The 22609-nt window shown below is 42.3% G+C and overlaps 1 protein-coding gene across 1 annotated transcript; it reads left to right on the top strand.

Annotated features, from left to right (window-relative positions):
• The first annotated feature begins 924 nt into the window (after positions 1–924).
• Positions 925–17251, top strand: LOC121864575. The gene is made up of 5 exons (XM_042363642.1): positions 925–976; positions 7876–8100; positions 9350–9511; positions 12589–12768; positions 16465–17251. Exons 2-5 carry the CDS (start codon positions 7902–7904, stop codon positions 16695–16697), a joined length of 774 nt encoding a protein of 257 aa, XP_042219576.1. The 5' UTR covers positions 925–976; positions 7876–7901; the 3' UTR covers positions 16698–17251.
• The last annotated feature ends 5358 nt before the right edge of the window (positions 17252–22609 follow it).

Here is a 22609-nt window from a genome sequence, read left to right as displayed (position 1 = left end):
TTATAATGCTCTTTGGTGATGTATATGTCACGCTAGATGGGAATATTCCAAATTACTGTAAGCATTTTAAGCAACTGAAGTTTTTGCCAGAGAGGATAACTATTCGTTTTTATCGCTGCGACTTAATGGTATTTTTTCAATTTATCGTCAAATTTGTTCCCTTCTCTTATACATTAACTTTAATTAAAAATTTCTGTTCACACAAATAAGACATCCCAGCTTATTACACCTAGTGATTAAACACCCTAACACTTCCTGGGGGGTAAGGTTAGGTTAGGTTACGTTAGGTTAACTTAGGTTTGGTTAGGTTAGGTTAATGTCAGACTATTTAATCATAAGGTGAAATATGTTAGGGGCTAATCTTCATATGATCCAAAATTTCATAGATACAAATTTCTGTGAGCAGTCGTAGCTTATTACATTGGTTTGTTGTGTATTGTTTCAGGTTGTTTACGTCATTGTAGGAGACCTGATTAAAATAAATAGATCATTTTACAACACATTAAAAGTATTTGTTTAATATAAGCGAACAAATATATATAACAGTAGCACATAATATATTTCAACTCTCTCTCTCTCTCTCTCTCTCTCTCTCTCTCTCTCTCTCTCTCTCTATATATATATATATATATATATATATATATATATATATATATATATATATATATATATATATATATATATATCTGTCTGTCTGTCTGTCTCACAAAGATAATTAAACGTGAAGCAGGAATAACAAAGAAACTTATATATCACGTGGCATAATAATAACATCAATAAACACAAATATAATATATGTTTGTGTGAGAGACAACATCACCGCCATATCAGCCAGGTTAATCAACACCACTGCAGGAATTTCTAGGTGGTGTGTGTGTGTGTGTGTGTGTGTGTGTGTGTGTGTGTAGCTCTCAGTCGGTCCCTGTCACTCACCCCGCCCGGTACCTGCTGAATGGTGCTACTACTGGTTACACAAGTAGGAGAGCCAACACCCAGTACCTGGCACTATCTGTTCTTATAGTAGTTCCTGAAGACTCGCCTTAACAATACAGCATGTGGTATTTTTCTGTAATTTATGTGCCTTATGTGCATTCTTCTGTGTGTGTTGTAGTTGCCTTATGATCTGAGATAATTTTTTACTAGCTCTAAAATCATCGAAGAAAATGTTTTTAAGGGATTGTTGTCATCATCATCATTACCTGTGTCTGTCCCCTTCCACACTCACACACTACTTACTGCTTTGCTGTCACTCAGAATTGAGTATGATGATCATCCATCTATGAAACAATGCGACGAGTTATTAAGGATGTCACCTGCGTTGGTGAGTTCTCAGATGACTAAAGAGGCCGATACGGGACCGGCAGGGTAGTTCACAATTGTTGCACATGTGGGGGGCTACATCTGATGAGGGAAGGGCGGCGTCAGCTTCTTTCCGGCATTGGTGCTTGTCTGCCTCGGTATGCAGTCGAGCTTACTCGAAAGTATTGACACCTTCTTGTGTGGTGCTCCTCCAAGCATTACGGTGTAGAGTAGTCGTCTCCCAGGTGAGGGGGTCGATTTGACACTTTTTCAAGTTTGTCTTAAGACTATCCTTTTACCTTTTCAGTTGCCCGCCAGCATTACATTTACTAATAGTCAGGTGACTGTAAAGTAGCTGCTTTAGCAGTCTACTGTCGTTCGTGCGGATAACATGGCCAATCCAGTGCAGTTGTTCATTGATAATGGTAGCCTCGATGCTCCTACAATTGGTGTCAGCAAGAATACTGGCATTTGTTCTCTTGTCTTTCCATTCAACTCGGAGAATGAAACTACGACTACGTTGGTTAAAGTTTTCAAGTGCCTTTAGGTGCCTCCTCTATGTAACCCATGTCTCGCTGCCATATAGCAGGGTGGGGAGGACCACTGCGCAAAATGCGTGCAACTTTGTAGATAACTTATGCTCCCTACAGCTGAAGACACGGTTACGGAGTCTGCCAAAGGCTTGAGATGCACATCTGATCAGATGCTGAATCTCTTCATCCATGCCGCGTTGGTGGACAGGTGGGAGCCGAGATACCGAAAGTGAGTAACATTACAGAGGGTAGTACCGTTAAGCTGGATGGGTGGTGGGGGGGTGGCTGAACCAGGGGCAGGCTGAGAGAGAATCTGAGTCTTACTTACAATCAACTCAAAGCCAAATTGTGCATACGCATCTGCATAGGTGTTCAGAATCTCTTGTAGGTCGTGTTCAGTGTGAGCAACAAGGGTGAGGTCGTCTGCATACTGAAGTTCAGTAATGGAAGCTGTCTACACCTTTGTTCCTGGCTGGAGTCGTCTTATGGTGAAAGGCCTTTCAACATAAGGTACAACATTGACTTAGCAGTCTTTGTATGTGTGCAAAGACTGCTATGTTCGATGTTGTACCTGCCAGCTATTTTGCCAAAAGGGCGGTTCTTCTTTCAGGACGTGCTTTTGTGCCAGAATCCAGAAGGGTCCTGACATTCCATGCAGTGATCATAAGTGATTGTATGGTTTGTTTTTATTTGGAGCTGTGATTATGATTGTGTTTTCGACCTCATAAGGGTGACCTTACTGTGTGCAGTTGCCCAGTTAGGTTGTTTATTTAGGCAGGCTATATTTAGGGCATCTTTTCGAGCCCCTTCCCCATGTGGGGTGAGCAGAGTGGCTCCTCGAATGGTCTGCTCAGTAGCATAGACAGGACCAGATTGCACTGCTGCCTAGATCCCAGTGCATAAACGACCATCTTATCAGTGCCGCCCATGTGCAGAGTTATGACTAGAGACTCCCGGCAGTCATCTCTGCCTGTTTCGGTCGCCACTCGTCCTTCGTCATATGATTTTTGGGGATATAGGGGTTTTGATGATGGTGAGATGGCTGATGGCTGCGAGTGAGTTGATTTATGTGGTGAAGCAGGAGTGCAGGCTGCAACCCTTTTCCTGATCCAGTGGTCCAAGTTTTGCAACGACTGGGGAGAGGCAGAGTTGCAATGGACTGCCGATAGTTCAGTTTGTTCTGTTTCGCCTTAGTAGCCTGTCTATCATGTATTGCCTCGTCCACCAGTCTAGTCGCTGAGTTCCCATGGTGGTCACCTCTTCCGCCTATACCGCCGTTGGGGTCTTGTTGGAACTCTGCAAGCATGTCTGCCTGATGCGGGGCTCCACCGCAGATTTTTCGTTCGGGGTTTACTCCCGTAGCCTTATACCTACCAAGGTTAATCCGCAAGGTAGCAGGGCAATGGTTGGTAGGCGGCAGTACGTGTCCACATGCCAGTGGGCCTATGTGCCGTCCCTCTGGGGCTCACTGCTACTCCGAGATCCCTTGCTGGTCTAGCCTGGGCTCACGAGGCACCCAATTACCGTGTGTTGCCACGAGGAGGCACAGCAGGAGTCTTGATGGTAAAGAGGCTGTGTACTGGCAGGTGAAGACTTTTTCATGTTGCTTCTCTGTTCGCCACGAGGCACACACACACATACATACACACACACACACACACACACACACACACACACACACACACACACACACACACACACACACACACACACATCAACAGTGACGGAAGAGAATGCTGCTGATCACACGTTTACATCATCGGCTTCCTGTTCAATACGGGTGAGAAGCCTGGCGACTCAAGTCGCCTCTCTTGACGTTAGCCTGACAGACGACCTGTGGAGAAGGTGGAGTATGGACTCAGGACTTGTTCATTAATTATAGCAGGTATTTGTTACTGCTTTCTTTCTTGGTATTGGGTGCAGCACAGTTCTGATTTTATAATTGCAATCGTTTTAGTCAGTTCAGTCGGGAAATCTCAATTTCTAATGCAATTTTATGCAAATGAATAATTACAAAGGATTTTTTTTTTAATCTAACAACTCTCAGTAGATGCTGTTTATCATGGAAAGATGGAAAGACTATTCAGACTCAGACTACTGAAGAGTCCCGCCTGCCCACACCTCCATTAAAAAACACATGTATTGAGTAGCAGGCAATATTGACAGAAAGAAAACACAAATACAAGTATATTAAGAAATGATAATTAACCACTGTATTTAGCTAAAACCAATATTGATCACCAGCCAACCATAGATAAAAACAAGAAAATTGATTATAACCCAGGTACTTTTATATTGTTTGCATGTTACTGTCCACATAGTCTGATTTGCTCAACTTTATATATAAGATAAGATAGAACTCCGATAAAACACACGAGTAAAAAGGAAAACACGGAGCACTTAGCTGCCTTTATTCAAGACATCTTCAGATGTTGTTTTCCTTTTCGTGTGATTTTACCACAATATATATATATCATATACATATATATATACACACAATCAAAACCTCAACCTGCCAGATTGTCCCACAAAAGCCCACACTCGTGACCGGGAACGCCAACCGCTGGACAACCAGGATACTAAAAGCTGTCCTGACTTCGTTATATTTCACACAAAGCCTGTTCAACGATCTTATGGAAACCCCGCAGAATAATGAGAGGTATTCGAGTCGCAAGTTCGCTTAATACAATCTTATCCGTTTTGTTATCAATCTTAACAACGTTCAACACCCAGGTAAACACCATTATCTTAACATGACATAGAACAGCATTATATTTTAAATACAGGTACCAAAATAGTTTAAAAAATTTGTCTCATATTCATAGATTTTTTTCTTTACCCTGCCTGGTTGTTGACGAGAAGTACCGACACGATAGTTCAACTAACAGTCACGCAGGTAACGTTTGCTTCCTGACAAAAACTATGTTGATCGTCATGTTCTGGAAATAGCCATCTACCAAAACGAGTCAATACATAGAGACACACACACATTACCACTACGTTAAGTACAAACGGAAAGATTACAAACGATCATCCAGCCATGAGACAGTTATATGAGTTATTAATGATGTTCTACGTGTTTTGAGGACTAGAAGAGGCTGATACACCAAATGCATGCTGTACATGAGAGCTACATCCAGAAGAGAGAGCGGGCGGCGCAGCATCTTTCTGGCGCTGAACCTGTTCCCTCAATTGCAGTCGCTAATTGGCATTAACACCCAAGGCTCCCTCCAAGCGTGACAGGTGAACGTAAACGCCCCAGCGTAAGGGCGGTCGATTCTTCTTTCTGGATTGTCTTGCTATCCACATAACCTTTCAGCGCCCCGCCAGCGTAACGTCCGCCATCCGTTAGGTGACTGTAAAGCAGCTGCTGGCAGTCCATCGTCCGCGCAACATGGACAGTCCATTGTTATGGATATTGTAGCCTGATGCCCTTACAGCTATTTCTAGCGAGAAAACTGGCATTTGTTTTTTGTTTCCACGAACCGGAGGATGGAATGTAGTACTACGTTGGTGAATATTTCCATATGTGCCTGAGCTCCCGGTGACCACAAGTCCTGCCATTATATGGCAGGTGGGATGACCACTGCCCGATATACGCAACTTTATAATTTCAGCTCCCTACAGCTGAAACACAGGTTGGGGGAGTCTGTTAAATGCTTGGGATTCAAAACTATCCGATACAAAGAACCTCTTCATCGATGTCCGGAGGACAGGTGCTAGGATACTGAAAGTGGGTAATACAGAGAGGGTAGTGCCATTGCTTGATGGATACGATGGAGGTGTGACTGAGAGAATCTAGTTAATTTACATTCATCTCAGCCCAAGTGTGCATGCAAAACTACAGATGTTCAGGATTCCAGAGGTTGCAACCAAAATGAGCTAAAAGGCAGGTCGTCTGCACACAAGTTCAGTACATAACCGCCCACACCTTTGATCCCGCCTGGAGTGGTCTTATGTTGAAAAGACCTTCATCCGGTACTGATCTCCACCCGCCAGCTAAATTCTTCACCATACACACAGTAATAAAAGGAAGAAAATGGAATAGAGTTGGTGCCAGTGCACATCCTTGTTTTACCCCCCGCCCTGATGAGGAAGAACCAGACTGATGCCACAGTGCAGACACTGTTTTCATGCCATCGTGAGTTACATCACAATGGCAAGAACTGGCAGCCAAAACGAAAGATCCAGAGGAAGCTTCCACACCCCACCCGAAGGCCTGTTAAGTCATCGAACAAATACCATGCTGTTCTTCACTTTCCCATCTGCGGCAAACAAAGACTCATGTCAGTGGTGCCACATGGATAATCTAAAGCCACACTGAGATTCTGGGAGGAAGTTTTCCGCCTCAGGAAGAAGTCTGTTTTGGAGAACTTGGGCGATCATCTTGCCAGCTACGGACAGCAGCGAGATGCCCGCAATAGTTGTCACAGTCTAACCTGTCTCCCTTGTTCCTATAAATATTGACGTCGGAGGCTTCTTTAAGAGCTTGGGGGATTTCCTCCTTTTCCCATATATTCTCCAGGAGAGAGTGGAGACGGCTGGTAAACAGAGGTCCTCCTGCTTTAAACATCTCGGCTGGGATTCCATCAGGCCCTGAGGCTTTATTATTTTTCATCTGTTTGATGGCAGTAGCTACCTCATCCAGGGATGGAGGATAGCTGAGGTGGGTCAGCTCTGGATCCTGAGGGATCTGCTGGGTAGTCAGGACATTCACATCGGTGTTTCGGTTGAGCAATGAATGGTAGAGCTCTTTCCAGTTCTGAAGGATGCCTTCACCGTCTTTAATTAAGGAGCTACCTTCGGATGAGCGAAAGGGGGCTGCGCCACAAGTGACTGGCCATAAATTGTTTTGGTGGAATTGAAAAATTCGCTCATCTTGAGCTGAACTGCAAGTTTTTGTGTTTCACATGCTTTATTTTTAAACCAGTCGTTCTTTAGATCGCGAAATTGCGCTGGGCCGCCGCTTTCGTCTTGCGGAAAGTATCAGCTTTGGTCCGAGACACACACACACACACACACACAAATACTCTCACAAATACACACACACACACACACGCGCGCGACACACACACAGATACACACGCACACGCACACACACACACACATACGCTCACACACACACACACACACACACACACTTACACACACACACACACTTACACACACACACACACGTGTCTGCTGTTCAACACCTCAGCTCACATGATCTACGTGTGTAAACATTAATCTGTATGTTCACTGTATATGTTCCTTCACCTTTCTCTAATGAAGGCTTTTGTTAAACCATCAATGTATGTAATAAGTCATTTATGTCCAATGTATATTTTCAGCCTTCGGGCTGCAAACTTTTTCAATAAACCGTTTATTATTATTATTATTATTATTATTATTAAGATACAAATGTTTATGGTCATCAGAAAAGCAAATCTTCTAAACATGTAGAAATTTTGGGTTCTACAGCTTATCTTTACATGAACTGAGACACATGAGGTGTATCCTCGGAGCAGAAAGTGAATTACTGAAATGGAGGATTACTGGCGGCCATATTTGTTGTTGGTGATGACATCAGGGTAGGACATATTTGTTGGTGGTGGTGACGTCAGAGGACATTTGTTGGTGGTGATGAAGTCAGAGGGGAAATATTTGTTGGTGGTGACGTCAGAGGGGACCTATTTGTTTGTGGTGACGTCAGAGGAGGACATAGTTGGAGGTGGTGGTCACGTCATCGGTGGACACATTTGCTGATGGCGACGTCATATGGCACATATTTGTTGGTGGTGGTGATATCAGAGGAAGACATAATTTCGTTGGTGATGACGTCAAAGGAGGACATTTTTAGTGGTGAGGACGTCAGAGAAGGACATTTCTTGGTGAGGACGTCCGAGGACATATTTCTTCTTGGTAGTGACGTCAGAGGAGGATATAGTTGTTGGTGGGGATGACGTCAGAGGAGGACCATATTCAAATTGTGTTGCTGGTGGTGACGTCATTGGTGTGTTTCATGACTAATAGATACTCCACCTTTCATCCTCCCTCACAGGACCTCTTGCTTCAGGCTGTTCCATAATGGTAGAGAGGGAGAAACTCAAGGTGGTGGTGGTCCTGGTGGTGATGGGGCCATGGACGGCCTCCCTGACCATGGCAGGAGAGCCTTCCGTCCAGTTCATCGAAAGTTCCTACCTGGGGAACTTTATGGTAGCGAAGGGGAAGACACTTACTATGGACGGCAGTTATTCTACTCTCTCACTGGCGGCTGAAAAAGCGTGTAAGTTAGTGAATCTTCCTGACACATTCCCTGATACATTCCCTGACACACATTCCCTGAAACTCATTCCCTGACAAATACATTCCCTGACTTACATTCCCTGATAAATTCCCTGATACACATTCCCTGACACACATTCCCTAACACACATTCCCTGACACATTCCCTGACACACATTCCCTGACACGCATTCCCTGACATACATTCCCTGACACGCATTCCCTGACACACATTCCCTGACACACACATTCCGATACGCATTCCCTGACATACATTCCTGACACATTCCTGATACGCATTCCTGACACGCATTCCCTGACACACATTCCCTGACACACATTCCTGACACACACATTCCTCACACATTCTACACATTTACTCACACACACCTTCCCTCACACATTCCACTCACATTCTCCACACATTCCTCACACATTCCTTCACACGCATTCCCTGACATACATTCCCCTGACATACATTCTCTGTTGATGCACATTCCGTGACACACATTCTCTGACATTCTGACACATTCCCTGACACATTCTCTGACACATTCTAGCACACATTCCTGACACACATTCCCTCACACATTCCCTCACATTCCCTACACACATTCCCTACATTTCCCTCCACACATTCCCTCACACATTCCCTCACACACATTCCCTCACATTCCTGACATACATTCCCTGACATACATTCCCTGGCTTGCACCTTCCGTGACACATTCTCTGACCACACATTCCTGACACATTCCCAGACACACATTCCCTGATGCATTCCCTGACACACATTCCCTGACGTACATTCCCTGACACACATTCCCTGACATACATTCCCTGACACACATTCCCTGACACACATTTCCTGATGCATTCCCTGACATACATTCCCTGACATAAATTCCCTGATGCATTCCCTGACATACATTCCCTGACATAAATTCCCTGATGCATTCCCTGACATACATTCCCTGACATACATTCCCTGACATACATTCCCTGATACATTCTCTGACACACATTCCCTGACACACATTCTCTGATACACATCCTTGAAATATTCCTTGACACACGTAGTAGTAGTAGTAGTAGTTATAAATATTATTATTATTATTATTATTATTATTATTATTATTATTATTATTATTATTATTATTATTATTATTATTATTATTATTATTATTATTATTATTATTATTATTATTATTATTATTGCTTCACTCATGAAGATATTATCCAACACTCAGGTTCGTGTCGCATCGCTTGTTCGTCGTACAAGCTGTGTGTGGCGGCTTCGACGGTGCCAGATATTGATGATGCCACGAAAGTCAACTGCCACCTGTCAGACAAAGGACCAACCGACTCCATCCTCACTGATGACCCGCTTGCCACCTATTACTTCTGGCAAGGTCAGATTTTGATAAATCTATTTTATCAGCGTCGGGTCTGACCAGTATCCTACTCTAGTAATGTCCGATTGTTTGTGAATTTTCAGTTATCACAGCTTTGCGTCTTCCGCCTTCATCCCCTCCCTCCCAAGTGTCAGATTTTGGCGAATCTTAGAGAATGAGTCGTGGTTTTTCGGGAGGAAGTGTGTATTTCAGTGATGAAGGTGACCTTAGAGCGATAAAGATGAAGTCATAATGAAAAAGGTCAAATTTAAGGGTAAAAGTGATTTATTCATTATTTCTTCTAAAATCGTCGACAGGATCTGGATGTAACTTGACTTGAAGACTCTCGGGGTGGTAGAGAGTGGCCTATTAAGTGTTTATCTTGACCACGTCAGTCAACTTCACCCTTGATGCAAAGGATGTAAGAGGGTGCCCAACAAACTAGCAGGGCACGTCTTTATCTGAATCTGATGAAAAGGAATGAACTGTCTGTAACTGTCTGTGGGTGGTGATATTCCGAGTGGGGGCAAATGTTCAACGTCATTTTAATATCGATACAGCAGAGAAAATCGTTTGATCCTACAAATAACTTCATTCAGTTCACAACTTCATATAAAAACACTCGTACAGGTATCGCTCAAAATGTGACGCAAGAATTTATGATGGAAAGTTCTTGTGTCATTGCAGTACTACCAATACCTCATTACAATTGGCAACTGTCAAAAAATAGTAGAGTGCGTGTTGTGGTTGCTGAAAGCGAATCATTCGTGACGAAGCGAACTATTTTTCGTAATGAATGCAAAAAAGATTTTCCTAATGACAGAGCAAGTGTTGCTTGGTATCATAAGTTACAAGAAGCGGGAGGTGTTGTGAAGGATGACACTGGCACGCCTCGTGTATCACGGGAATTTGTTGAACAATTCAGACCATTGTGTATATAATTCCAGGAAATCAATTTCATGTTGTGGTTTACAGCTGGGAATACCAAACACAACTGTCCAAAATGTTTTAAGAACATAAGAAAATAAGGAGTCTGCAATAGGCCGGTTGGCCTGTGCATGGCAGCTCCTGTCGAGAGTTACTACCAATCTCTATCATCCACGAATCTATCTAGCCTCCTTTTGAAACTTTCCAGCGTTCCAGCACTTACTACAAAGTTGGTAAGCTTGTTCCACTCGTCCACCACAACCAGTTTCTTCCTATCTCCCTCCTAAACCTAAACTTATCCAACTTAAATCCGTTGCTCCGAGTCCTATCCTGCTCGGATATAATAAGAACTTTATCTATATCCCCTTTATTGATTCCTTTCGCCCACTTAAATACTTCTATCTTATCTCCCCGCACTCTTCGTCTTTCTAGGAAATGCAAGTTTAGTTTCTTTAACATATCTTGATATGGAAGGTTTCTAATTCCCGGAATAATTTTCGTCATTCTTCGCTGCACCGACTCCAGTGAATTGATATTCATTCTATAATAAGGGCACCAGAACTGAACAGCATAATCGAGGTGCGGCCTGACTCGCGCAAGATATAATTGCAATAAGACCTCTGCACTCTTATTACTTACACTTCTAGATATAAAACCCAATACTCTGTTTGCCTTATTTCGAACATTAACGCACTGTTTTCTAGGCCGTAGGTCCGGGTTTACAAGTACCCCTAAGTCTCTTTCACAAGTCGACTTCTCTAGGTTGATGTTGTTAAGGCTGTATACATTGACAGTATTTGTTCTTCCAATATTAAGTACGCTGCACTTGCTGGTGTTGAATTTCATTTGTCATTTTTCAGACCACCCCTGCAGTTTATTTAAATCCTCCTGTAGTGCATTTGCATCCTGCCCTGAATTAATCTGCCGCCCTATTTTGGTGTCATCCGCAAACTTGCTTATGTCACTGCTGATCCCAGTATCTAGATCGTTTATGTAGATTATGAACAAGAGTGGACCTAGTACTGACCCCTGGGAACTCCACTGGTTACACAGCCCCACTCATATTTAACACCATCAACGCTGACCCTCTGCGTTCTATCGGTGAGCCATGATTTTATCCAATTTAAAACTTTCCCCTCGGTACCGTGAGCCTAAACTTTTCTCAGAAGCCTCTGATGCGGTACTCTGTCAAATGCTTTGCTAAAGTCTAAGTAAATAACATCGTAATTTTCGTCATTGTTTACAACCTCGAAGACTTTCCTAAAAAACGTCAACAGATTTGTTAGACACGATTTTCCCTTTGTAAACCCATGTTGAGAGTCGTAGATTAATTTGCTTTTCTCTAGATGCGATCGGATGCTATCTGCTATAATTGATTCAAGAAATTTCCCCACTACTGACGTCAAACTGATCGGCCGGTAATTTGACGCTGATGCTCTGTTTCCCTTTTTGAATATGGGTACTACATTAGCCTGTTTCCACAAGTCTGGCACAACTCCCGTGTCTAATGATTTTGTAAATAAATTTACGAGGGGTCCGCTACACTCTTTCAAGACTCGAGGGGGCGACTTGACTAGACAGGTCAGGTCAGGTAAAAAATAAGGGACCCACTAAATAACTATCCTACATCTAGCTCCAAGGTTTTCAAAGCATTTTTAACCTTGGGCCACTGACAAATAAATTTATGTCACATAATATCAGTTTTGAACTGACCATCACTAAGATTTATTGATTTTAATTCCTTAATCAAACTAGCTTCAACCAGAAGTGTTTCTGTGACACAAGATGATTTGAATACTTCTAAGCTTTTTTCCCAATCAATGGGATGATAATTATTCTTAACATGAACGAACAAGGCACTGCTTTCAGATGCTGTTCTAATATTGTACTTATGTTGTTTGATTCTGAGCTGCAGTGTTTTTCCTGTCTGTCCTACATAATTACCATTGCATTTGCTCGGCCTGGCTGCCAAAACCAAGAGCGCCTTCAGAGCACGTCTTGTCTCACTGATGGCTGACTGACGTGTGTCAGTGTGTGTGTATATATATATATATATATATATATATATATATATATATATATATATATATATATATATATATATATATATATATATATATATATATATATATATATATATATATATTAGCTCTGATGTCGTCCAACAGCGTCAGTGCCGAGCCAGATGTACGAGGTGAGGGAGGACAATTTGCTTTACATGATGTCACAAGAAGCCTCAAACTTCAACACTTCCAAGGAACTGTGCGAGAAGATCCCTGGACACCGCCTGGTCATGCCCAAATTGGCACAGCAGTTCCTCACCGTCAAGGCAATTTATGAAGAAAAAGGTACGTCCTGCCATAGTCTGTATATAAACTGTATGTATGTTTATATCATAAGAACATAAGAACATAAGAAAATAAGGAGTGTGCAATAGGCCGGTTGGCCTGTGCATGGCAGCTCCTGTCGAGAGTTACTACCACTCTCTATCATCCATGAATCTATCTGGCCTCCTTTTGAAACTTTCCAGAGTTCCCGCACTTACTACAAAGTTGCTAAGCTTGTTCCACTCGTCCACCACCCTATTTGTGAACCAGTTTCTTCCTATCTCCCTCCTAAACCTAAACTTATCCAACTTGAATCCGTTGCTCCGAGTCCTATCCTGCTCGGATATTATAAGAACTTTATCTATATCCCCTTTATTGATTCCTTTCACCCACTTAAATACTTCTATCATATCTCCCCGCACTCTTCGTCTTTCTAGGGAATGCAAGTTAAGTTTCTTTAACCTATCCTGATATGGAAGGTTTCTAAGTCCCGGAATCATTTTTGTCATTCTTCGCTGCACCGACTCTAGTGAATTTATGTCCATTCTATAATAAGGGCACCAGAACTGAACCGCATAATCATAAGTTTGCTGTTCTTGAGGCACTAAACTACCGTAACTATATTAAGTTTGATGAAAATTGGTTTCACGATGCATATTTTAACACCAGAATCACTAGAGTTAAGCAAATGTCTACCAGGCTTCATGATGGGTAACACTGGTAGTTGGCGATGTGGGAAGATTCGTGTCTGCTCGTTTCACGACTCGTAAACTCAGTGAAACATTTTTTTTCCTGTAATTTGTAGATTAATTTATAAATTATAAAGGTGTGAGTGATTTTGTCATCTTGTTTACCGGCATGATGATGCACCTCATATTAAGGCGCCGAGTGCGACAAGGGGCCAAGGGCCAACCCCCCCCCCCCCAAATAGTTATAGGGTTATCTATGCTCCCCAACCTTTCCTCTATTCTGCAGAAAAACAAACTGTCCCAGTAGCGCAATATTTGTAAGGCTGAGAGCCATATTAGTGAAGGTACGTAAAAGCGTTTCTACAGCGCGTGATCTGTTCCTCGAGGCGGACTGAAGAGGAGAAGGGGATAAGTGCACGCGGCCTCCAATCGTAGCCCTCATACATAGAGACTTATTATTTTCCGGTTTCTTAGCTAATGGGAGTGCATGTCTACAAAATTGTCATGAGAATGCTGTGTAATAACACTAGAACCTTTTTTTTTATTTTCCAACTGGCAGAAAGGAGGGAGTGAGGCCCATTGAGAGAAAAATACATACAAAACAGAGAAGAAGGAGGGAGTGAGGGCTGGTTGCACGTGGTGTGTTATGTTACTGTCCGAGTGACAAGTCTTATCGCACCAATAGGGGGGAAACAGAGGGAGGTGGAGGCAGCTGGGAGCGAGGATGGGTGCAGGTGCGTATTAGTAGGAAGCTTATAGCACTAAGGGAGGGAAGTGCCGTTCTGTTCTCCATGCATTATTCCTTCATCTTCCAATAATGTCTCCATTGTAATAAGGCAGTGTTTGTAATATATGCTGTGTTTACTTGTTCCTTGTTACTATTAAGATTTTACAATCACATGTGGATAAGCCAAAAATATAGTATTTTCAATAAGGATCAAAACTGATTGTTTACATGTGTTTGTCATCAGAAGATGGCTGAAAATTACAGCCATCTTCTGATGACATAAACAATGACTTGTATTACCAATATTTAATATTTTTAATATTGGTAATACAAGTCATTGTTTACTGTATTTTTTCTAATAATAAATAAGACTTAAGTGCCTGCATTTTAATAATTATACTTTTTGGCGCTTGGCCCCCTGTCGAAATATTAGTAATATACTACCTCGTATTGTTTGCTTTTATGCAAACAGTACAATGACCTTTGACTTTTTGGTGTGGTGTTAATACATTATTGCTTCCATGTAATGAAAATTATACCTCAACAATGCATATTAATGAAACTGCAAACACTATCCATCAGAAACAATGTAATTTATACTATAAACAATCTTTTCAATTAACATGACTTTCATATCTGCGAAACGGCTTTAAGAGCTCTACACACTGCTACTTCAATGAACTCAATATCTTCATTGGTTCAAAAGTCAGGTCATTTTGAATTTTCCAAACTTAAAGAGCGTTTTTCTCGATTGTGATTTTTAGCGCTTGGTACATTGTCGCACTGGGCGCCTTAATTATTGTATTATTGTATCAATAGAAGTCACTTACAGTATACGCCACTACCTTACTGAGGAAACCTAAGGCTATGTCCCATTGCGAGCGTCCTGCAGCATCGAGCGACCACACGAGTGAACACGCTGCCTTGGTGTAGGGGAAAAACATGTGTTTTTCTTTGATGTGTCCCACGTAGACGCGTAAAGCGTTAGCGAGAGACCAGGAAGCGGGAACTAGGCGCGCGAACTGGAAGCAGTAATCAATTATTTTGATCGTCTCTTCCTCTGTCGAGCGAGTCCTCGCAATGTGCACCAAACCTAAAAAAGGCGATACAATCATTTTCTACTGTTAACAGCTTGATCTTGCCAAGATATAAGTCTTGTGGACTCTTAAAGTAACTGCAAAATGTTTCTCTCACATTCTTTGCAGAAGAATGTAAAGCATTGTTTATTCTAGGGGGTACTGTGTTATTCTCAACTGTACATTCTTGAATTGCATATAACTTTACGTCCAGACCTTCTGTGTCACTGATGATATTATGGAAAAGTGTAGCGCACTTTACAATGCCAACAGCAGTATCTACCTTTGTTTCAATAGCTTCATTTAAAATTCTCCATTTACGTGTACAAATTTCAATTGCACATTCTAGAACACGCCTGGCATGTGACAATCTGTAATTATTTTGTTCTTTGTTCAGAGCATTACTAGGAAAGGGTTTCAACATATATACACAGGGTTGGTAGGCCTCGTCCCCAATCAGAACACATTCTGGTGTACTCGTGAACCTCCTTTGGATCTTGGCGAGGTTCCTTGTAGAGATGGTGAAATTCGCCTACTTTCATCCAGCATCCTCCTCTGATATATGAGATGTTTTTTCCTGGGTAGCTCTACAGGTGCCACACGTTGAAAATCATTATTTTCTAAAAGTACCAGCAAACGTCTGTGATGTTTAGACGGCAGGTTTACGCTGACAGACGCTGGCAGGTGGGACACAGGGCGCTTTGGAAAGTAGGTCGTGCGTCTACGCCCTGGTCGCTCGATGCCGCAGGACGCTGGATGCCGGAGGACGCTCGGATATGGGACATGGAGCCTTAGAAATTGTGTCATGTACAGTAGTATATACATTTCTTAATTCAATCGTAAACGTATTTCACGTATCTTAAATAGCATGACCTGGTAAAATATGCTTCATCTTAACTTTTATAATGAGTAACAAGGTTGTCCAAGAATTAAGTATTGTCTGCGTAAGCTGTTCTTGAGAAAGTTTCTCTCACACGCGTAAAATATCTCCATACGATAAAGGTGGGAGCTGAACTGACTGATATAACCAACAACCTAACGAAATGTATTGGCTGCCCAAATTCATTCTTTCCTGACTTGACTGATTTTTATCGTTTAATGAAAGCTTTTACAAATGTAGCTTAACGCAACCAGTAACTAATCCTTGCCCATCCTTGTTTCTCGTTGTTTCGCATTGTCAACAAAGGCGTAATTCCCTAACCTTCAACACCACTTATGTTGGCAGGTACACAGTTGTGGATCGACCTACACAGGAAAGACACTCCTATGACTCCTGACCATTGGGGAGATGGCACCCCTTACAATAGCACTTCCACTTCAGAAATAGCGGTGACGGCCAATGATGAGACGGTCGCTTCTTCCTACAGGATGTCGACAGGAGGAGTGTTATTTGACAGGACCTACGACGTCTCCTACCACACACTGTGCCAGGCTAACATATATGGGGTGGAATGGTAGTAGGTGCAAGACGTGGCTTGTTCTGGTGGTGGACTAGTCTCTGGTTTGTTCCTTGGAGGAAAGTTTGGTGATAGATAGATCATTATTTGGAAAATCAGCATACAAGACAGGGGCTAATACAGGTAAGCAGTGCAGGTATACAAACAATAGTAAACAATACAGGTATACAAACTTTATAGTAAACATTGCAGGTATATAAACAATAGTAAACAGTGCAGGTATAAAAACAATAGCAATCAGTACAGGTATGTAAACAGTGCAGGTATACAAACAACAATAAGCAGTGCAGGTATATAAACAATAGTTAACGCTGCAGGTATATATACAATAGTAATCAGTGCAGGTATATAAACAATAGCAATCAGTACAGGTATGTAAACAGTGCAGGTATACAAACAACAGAAAGCAGTGCAGGTATAGTGTGACCGACATCCACACAGAAACTGTGGGCGCTGCAGACAAGACGTGTGTTACAACCCCACGGCCTTGCCGGCGGTACACAGGATGCCAAATCACCGAACATTGCTCGTTTAAGTACCTGTAAAAAAGAAAGTGAAGCAACATTATGGCGAAGAGAAAAGGAAGAGAAATTATCGACTAAAGGAGGAGAGATGACAAGCCGAAATGCCTTTGATTCCACCGTATCTAACAGTTGGACAGAAGAAGAGCCACCCCAGATATGAGAGCAGTACTCCAAGTTAGGACATATGAATCCCTTATAAACTTGAAGCATCTACTCAGGAGTGAAGTAGCTACGGCATCTGTACAGCATTCCCAGCTTTCGGGAGGCGGCTTTAGCAATGTTGTGTATGTGTGGCTTCCATGACATATTAAAGGAAATGGTGAGACCCAGCAAATCTATTTTAGAATTTGGCAAAATGATTGCGTCCGAAAATGTGATTGGTGCGAGATCTTCTATATTGGAAAGTGAAACTGGTAAATACTGTGTTTTATTACTATTGAATTTAACCAAGTTTCTACCTCCCCATTCGGAAATGCTGCACAGATCCGCTTTGATAGATGAAATGATATCACCTCGAGAAATAGATTTTGTTTGAGAGTTAGGAGGAAGGGAAAAATGAGAAGAGTGAAGAGTCTAATCATCAGCGTAATAATGGATAGAATTAGTAGTAGTGTGAAGTAAATCGTTGATAAAAAGAAGGAGGAGAGTAGGTGAATGAACAGAACCCCGTGGAATACCACTATTGGATCGGTTCTCAAGGAAGCTAAAAATTATAGAACAAAGTGGAGGAGAGAAACCATAAGAGTGAAGTTTAGAAAGCAAAGACTTGTGCCATACCCTGTCAAATGCTTTGGAGATGTCGAGAGCCACGACGAAAGTTTCCCCATAATCCCCAAGGTGTGATGGCAAAGTGTCATTTGTGTTATCGCTGTCATAATTTTAAAGAAGGAAGGACGTGTGTGTGAGTCTATCTACTCTCAAATCTTATTCCTCCCTGTTGTTCGCTACACTTACCTTGCACATTTTTCAATTATTTCTTGGATTCACTTCACGTACACAAGTGGGAGAGGAGCAAAGAAAGTGTCTAAACAAAATATCAAGTGTTTTAGGACTCCAGGAGCTTCATATTGTCTGAGAAAACTCATTTTGCACGCCAGAGTGAGGGAGATGTTGTGATACTCCAGATGTGGCGGGGAGGAAGGAGGTTAGTAAAGCACTTTCTTGTACTGTATGTATTGTTATTTCTGGTCATAGTGCCGGAATATTTATAATTTTTTTCTGCTTTTGTTGCATTTATCTAATATGTGTGTTTGATTTTATTAGTTACTGTCATTGTTTTAAGTATAGATTGTGCATTAGGAATAAGATTTGATGTATGTATGTGTGTCTCACTATATCACCTACACATCAGCCATATTTTGAACCAAATCTGTCACCTTATTAGTAGTTGTTTCTGCTGACTCATGACTGGTCATTATGGAAGGTGTCCCCCCAACACACACGTTGTCATGTATCTTGGGTATAATTGTTTCATAGCGATAATTTTTGTGTACAGTATAACGGATTTTTTTCTCAAATTTTACTCGGTGTTTAAACATATATAATCGTGTAAGTAAAGTTAATATAAACTGTAAGTCAACATTATGTGTATATACCATGTTTAACCAGACCTAAACTAACTAAGCCTTACCTAACTTAATTTACATAAGGTCTGTTTATGATCGCGTGGAATGTATAAAGTTAAATTAAAGTTATCCTATGAACAATAAATCCCATGTAGTTGTAATATTTATAACATAAGTTATCTCTCATTCGCAAGTGTTGTTTGTGTGTTAAGATTTACTGAGAGGATCATCCCTACCACACACGACACATACCGAGAGGCAGGAGCCGGTCCTGCTGTCCCAGCCACCACCTCAGTCCTCTGTTTACACAATTCTTGATAAAATGTTCAACATAAAATGAGCTCTTGTAGACGTATATACGTTACTTTATGATAATGTAACTAAATGTCAATGTTTCCATCGAAGTGATCTACTGTCAACCATGTCGGCTGGTGCTCGATGTCATAATTAAACGGATTTGATATTTTAAACTCGAAAAGGAAGTTCTAATAACAGAAATCGTTAAACATAGCCATGCATTATACTTGCTAATTTGATTCATGGGAACATTTTCATGTTATTCAAGTAGTTTTACAGTTAAGTATTCATTGTTGCGCCACGAGCCTTGTAACCTCACCTACACTCGCCAGGATTCAGGTATATAAACAAAAAAGTGTGCTCGGCTGGCTACAAGACTCACACTAAATCAGGTGAAGCCATCGAGCCAGTACTGATGCTGGACACTGAGGGAAAGAGGAAACTACCAGGATCACGAGGTACTTGCATACTTGACGCTCTGTGTAGGTGGCGGGCAGTAAAGCCGTCTAGTATTCCCCAGGTATAAAAGGGCCAACCCTCAGTGGTTCACCTCAGGTTTTCGTGTTCTACTCTGTTGTTCACGCGTCATATTTATAAACTGTGGATCTACAGGAAGGTAGGACGTTATTTGTGGTGTTCTACGTTCCGGAGCATTTAGAGTTTTAGACTATTTATGAATCATTCAAAAGCTATCATAAGTGAATTTTACTTGTGTTATGTTTATGCCAGAGATTGATAAACTGGTGTCAAGGATTATTATCATTAAATATGTATCGTGTGTGTGTGTTGTGTTTTATCGTCCAAACTGATCCAAAACACCTAAAGTGATGTGTGCAGGCAAAACCAGCAACCTGACGGGGAACCAGAGTGGTGAGAGCCTTCTGAGACAGGTACTGGTATCTGGTACAGGGTGTTGGGAGCTCGAGTACCTGCTGGATTGGTATCCTCGAGTCTGTGACGTCTGGTTTATGAAGTAGCAAGGCCTGGTTGTTTACAAAGTCCCTTGATGCTTGAGTTTTACAAAGTTCCATGCTGCTGGTATTCACAAAGTCTCTTGAGGAACTTATACGCCTAAAACTTGGGTAAAAACTTCACTCTTCTTCTTCTTCTCCTTCTTCTTCAATGACATTCACCTTACATTTATTGAAATTGTAAAGAATGCATTACCGTCCTCCGTGAAGTGTTCTTTACAATTCCTCGTCCGACTCACATTAAGTGTGGTGAAGAATACAGTTAAGTTAAGGAACTCTGTAAACACACAAATCAAGTGACTCTAAAAAACACACAAATCAAGTGACTCTATAAACACAAACATCAAGTTAACATGAACACTCTGTACACTCCACTGGTCTTGTTACACACTTCCATTTCTACCCCACCCCACTCCACCCCATTCCTGCCCCACCCCACTCCACCCATTTCCTGCCCCACCCCACTCCACTCCACCCAATTCCTGCCCCACCCCACTCCACCCAGTTCCTGCCCCACCTAACCCCACCCCACTCTGTTCCTAGCTCATTCCACCCCATTCCGCCGCGTTCCTGCCCCATACCACCTCATTCCACCTTGTTCCTATCCCAACCGCACTCCACTCTGCCCCGTTTCCTGCCCACCCCACCTCACCCCACCCCACCCCTGAAGGAAGACAGCTGAGCAACAATAGATTCTAGATTCCTTTAGACTGGTCGACAAAGAAGGAGCGACAGTGGCGTTGTAGCTTGGTGGTGATCTTCAAAAAGCTGAACCGACGAACATCACCACTGCGAGGGAGAAGAGAACGGTAGAGAGAAGATGAGAGGGAGGAGAGATTACGAGCGAGGGAGAGAGAACGAGAGAGGGAGGCGAAGGAGAGGAAAAGCGAAAAGAGTACGAGAGTGGTAGGCTAGGGAGAGGAGAAGCGGGGAGAGAAAGGAAGATATGGAGAGAGGAGGGGTGAAGTAAGAGAAAGAGAGGGAAGAGGAAGATGAGAAGAGGAAAGAGAAATGGAGGTAGGGGGGTAAGACTCTAAACTGTGTGTGTTTGAAGTTCAGTTGACGAATATGATGCAGGGCCTCTGTGTTCTGTTCTAAGTGGATTACTGTCTAATGCCCAGTGATCTGATGTGAGTGAGTGAGTGGATTAACGCCTCACCGTAGCCCAGATCTTCCACGCTAGCTGGGTACTGACTGGCCTCGCCTCCTCTGGACGTAAAGGGGATTCAAACCCATCCAAGTATAAGAGCTTTCGATGCGCATTTGTTTCAGGCCCATAATGCATAAGGGCTTTCGAGGTTATTATTTTATATCTTTGGTTGTACATCCATTGATGTATTAGAACATTCGATGCGCATTTCTTTCCCACCCGTCGACATATAGGAGCTGTCGATGGCGATATTTGAGGTGTATTTGTTTTATAGATGCTAAACAATTATGATCACCAAACTATATGTGTACAAGAGAGAGAATTTGGTCCTCCACTCCAGCTAGGAGTCGAATTCGTGAATATGTATTAACATATACAATATTTAATTTGTGGTAAGTCTTCTATCTAAAATTACGAATATTTAGACTACGGCTCGCCTCTCATTAGTTAGCGAATCAGCCAATCAGAGGCCGCGGTTACATTATTTGGTACGTGTTGGCTGTGAATATGACAACAGCGGACCAGGACAGGCAACCTACTGCTCCAGCAATTAAATTTGGATACAATCACTGGACGTTTATTCTTCATTAACTCCAATTTGATCATTAACATGATCAGTGACCCGAGCTGATACTAACGACTGTTTGGAAGCAGGAGGGAGGGTGGAGGAAGGTAGGAAAGGAGTGGAAGGGTGGAGGAAGTGGAACAGAGAGGGAGGGAAGGAGGATGGAGAGGAGTGGAGGAAAGAGGGAAGACGGGGATGGAAGAAGAGAGTTATGGGGGGGAGGGAGGAAAACAGGAAGGGGAGTGGGGAAGGAAGGAACAACTTTGTGTATGTGTATTGTAAGTGGTAGAGGGGAGAGGGACGGAGAAAATTTGAGACAGAGAGAGAAGGAGAGGGTAGACGAAGAGCAATAAGATACGAAAGATTTGTGAACACAGTAAAAGTGTGTAATAAAGAAGACATGTGAGGACATAAAGAGGTGTTGAGGATGTGGGAGAGAAATATGGAGATGGGAAAGTGAGAAAGAAAGAGAAATAATGGAGAAAGTACAAAGGATTACTCATAGAATAAAAGAGTACGTATCAGACAATTCCCCTACGACTACTAATACAAGGTATATGGGGAGAGAATTCTGAATGTTGATCAGGGCAGCTTCACTCCTCTGGTGTTCACAACTTCTGGTGGGATGGGACCAAGTGCAAGATGTTTCTATGCCAGACTTGCGGAGGTGTTATCGTAACGGAAGCAGCAGCCCAGAAGCTACTTTGCAGCATGGTTGAGATGTCGACTGTCCTTCTCTCTGCTTAGGTCTGCCTTGCTTTGCCCCAGGGGAACGATATCTTCGGCCCCAAAGCCGACAACGGTCGCAAATATTGACTATGAGGCAACAGTCACTGAATGC

This window comes from Homarus americanus, unplaced genomic scaffold, assembly GCF_018991925.1.
Source record: "Homarus americanus isolate GMGI-L3 unplaced genomic scaffold, GMGI_Hamer_2.0 scaffold2361, whole genome shotgun sequence".
In the NCBI taxonomy this organism is placed as follows: Eukaryota; Metazoa; Arthropoda; class Malacostraca; order Decapoda; family Nephropidae; genus Homarus; species Homarus americanus.
This window is presented reverse-complemented; position numbering and strand designations above follow the sequence as displayed.

Coding starts and splice junctions, on each gene's coding strand:
- LOC121864575 (XM_042363642.1), top strand. CDS start 7,902: ATGGTAGAGAGGGAGAAACTCAAGGTGGTGGTGGTCCTGGTGGTGATG. Junction 8,101..9,349: donor ACTGGCGGCTGAAAAAGCGT/GTAAGTTAGTGA, acceptor TCCAACACTCAG/GTTCGTGTCGCATCGCTTGT. Junction 9,512..12,588: donor CACCTATTACTTCTGGCAAG/GTCAGATTTTGA, acceptor GTCGTCCAACAG/CGTCAGTGCCGAGCCAGATG.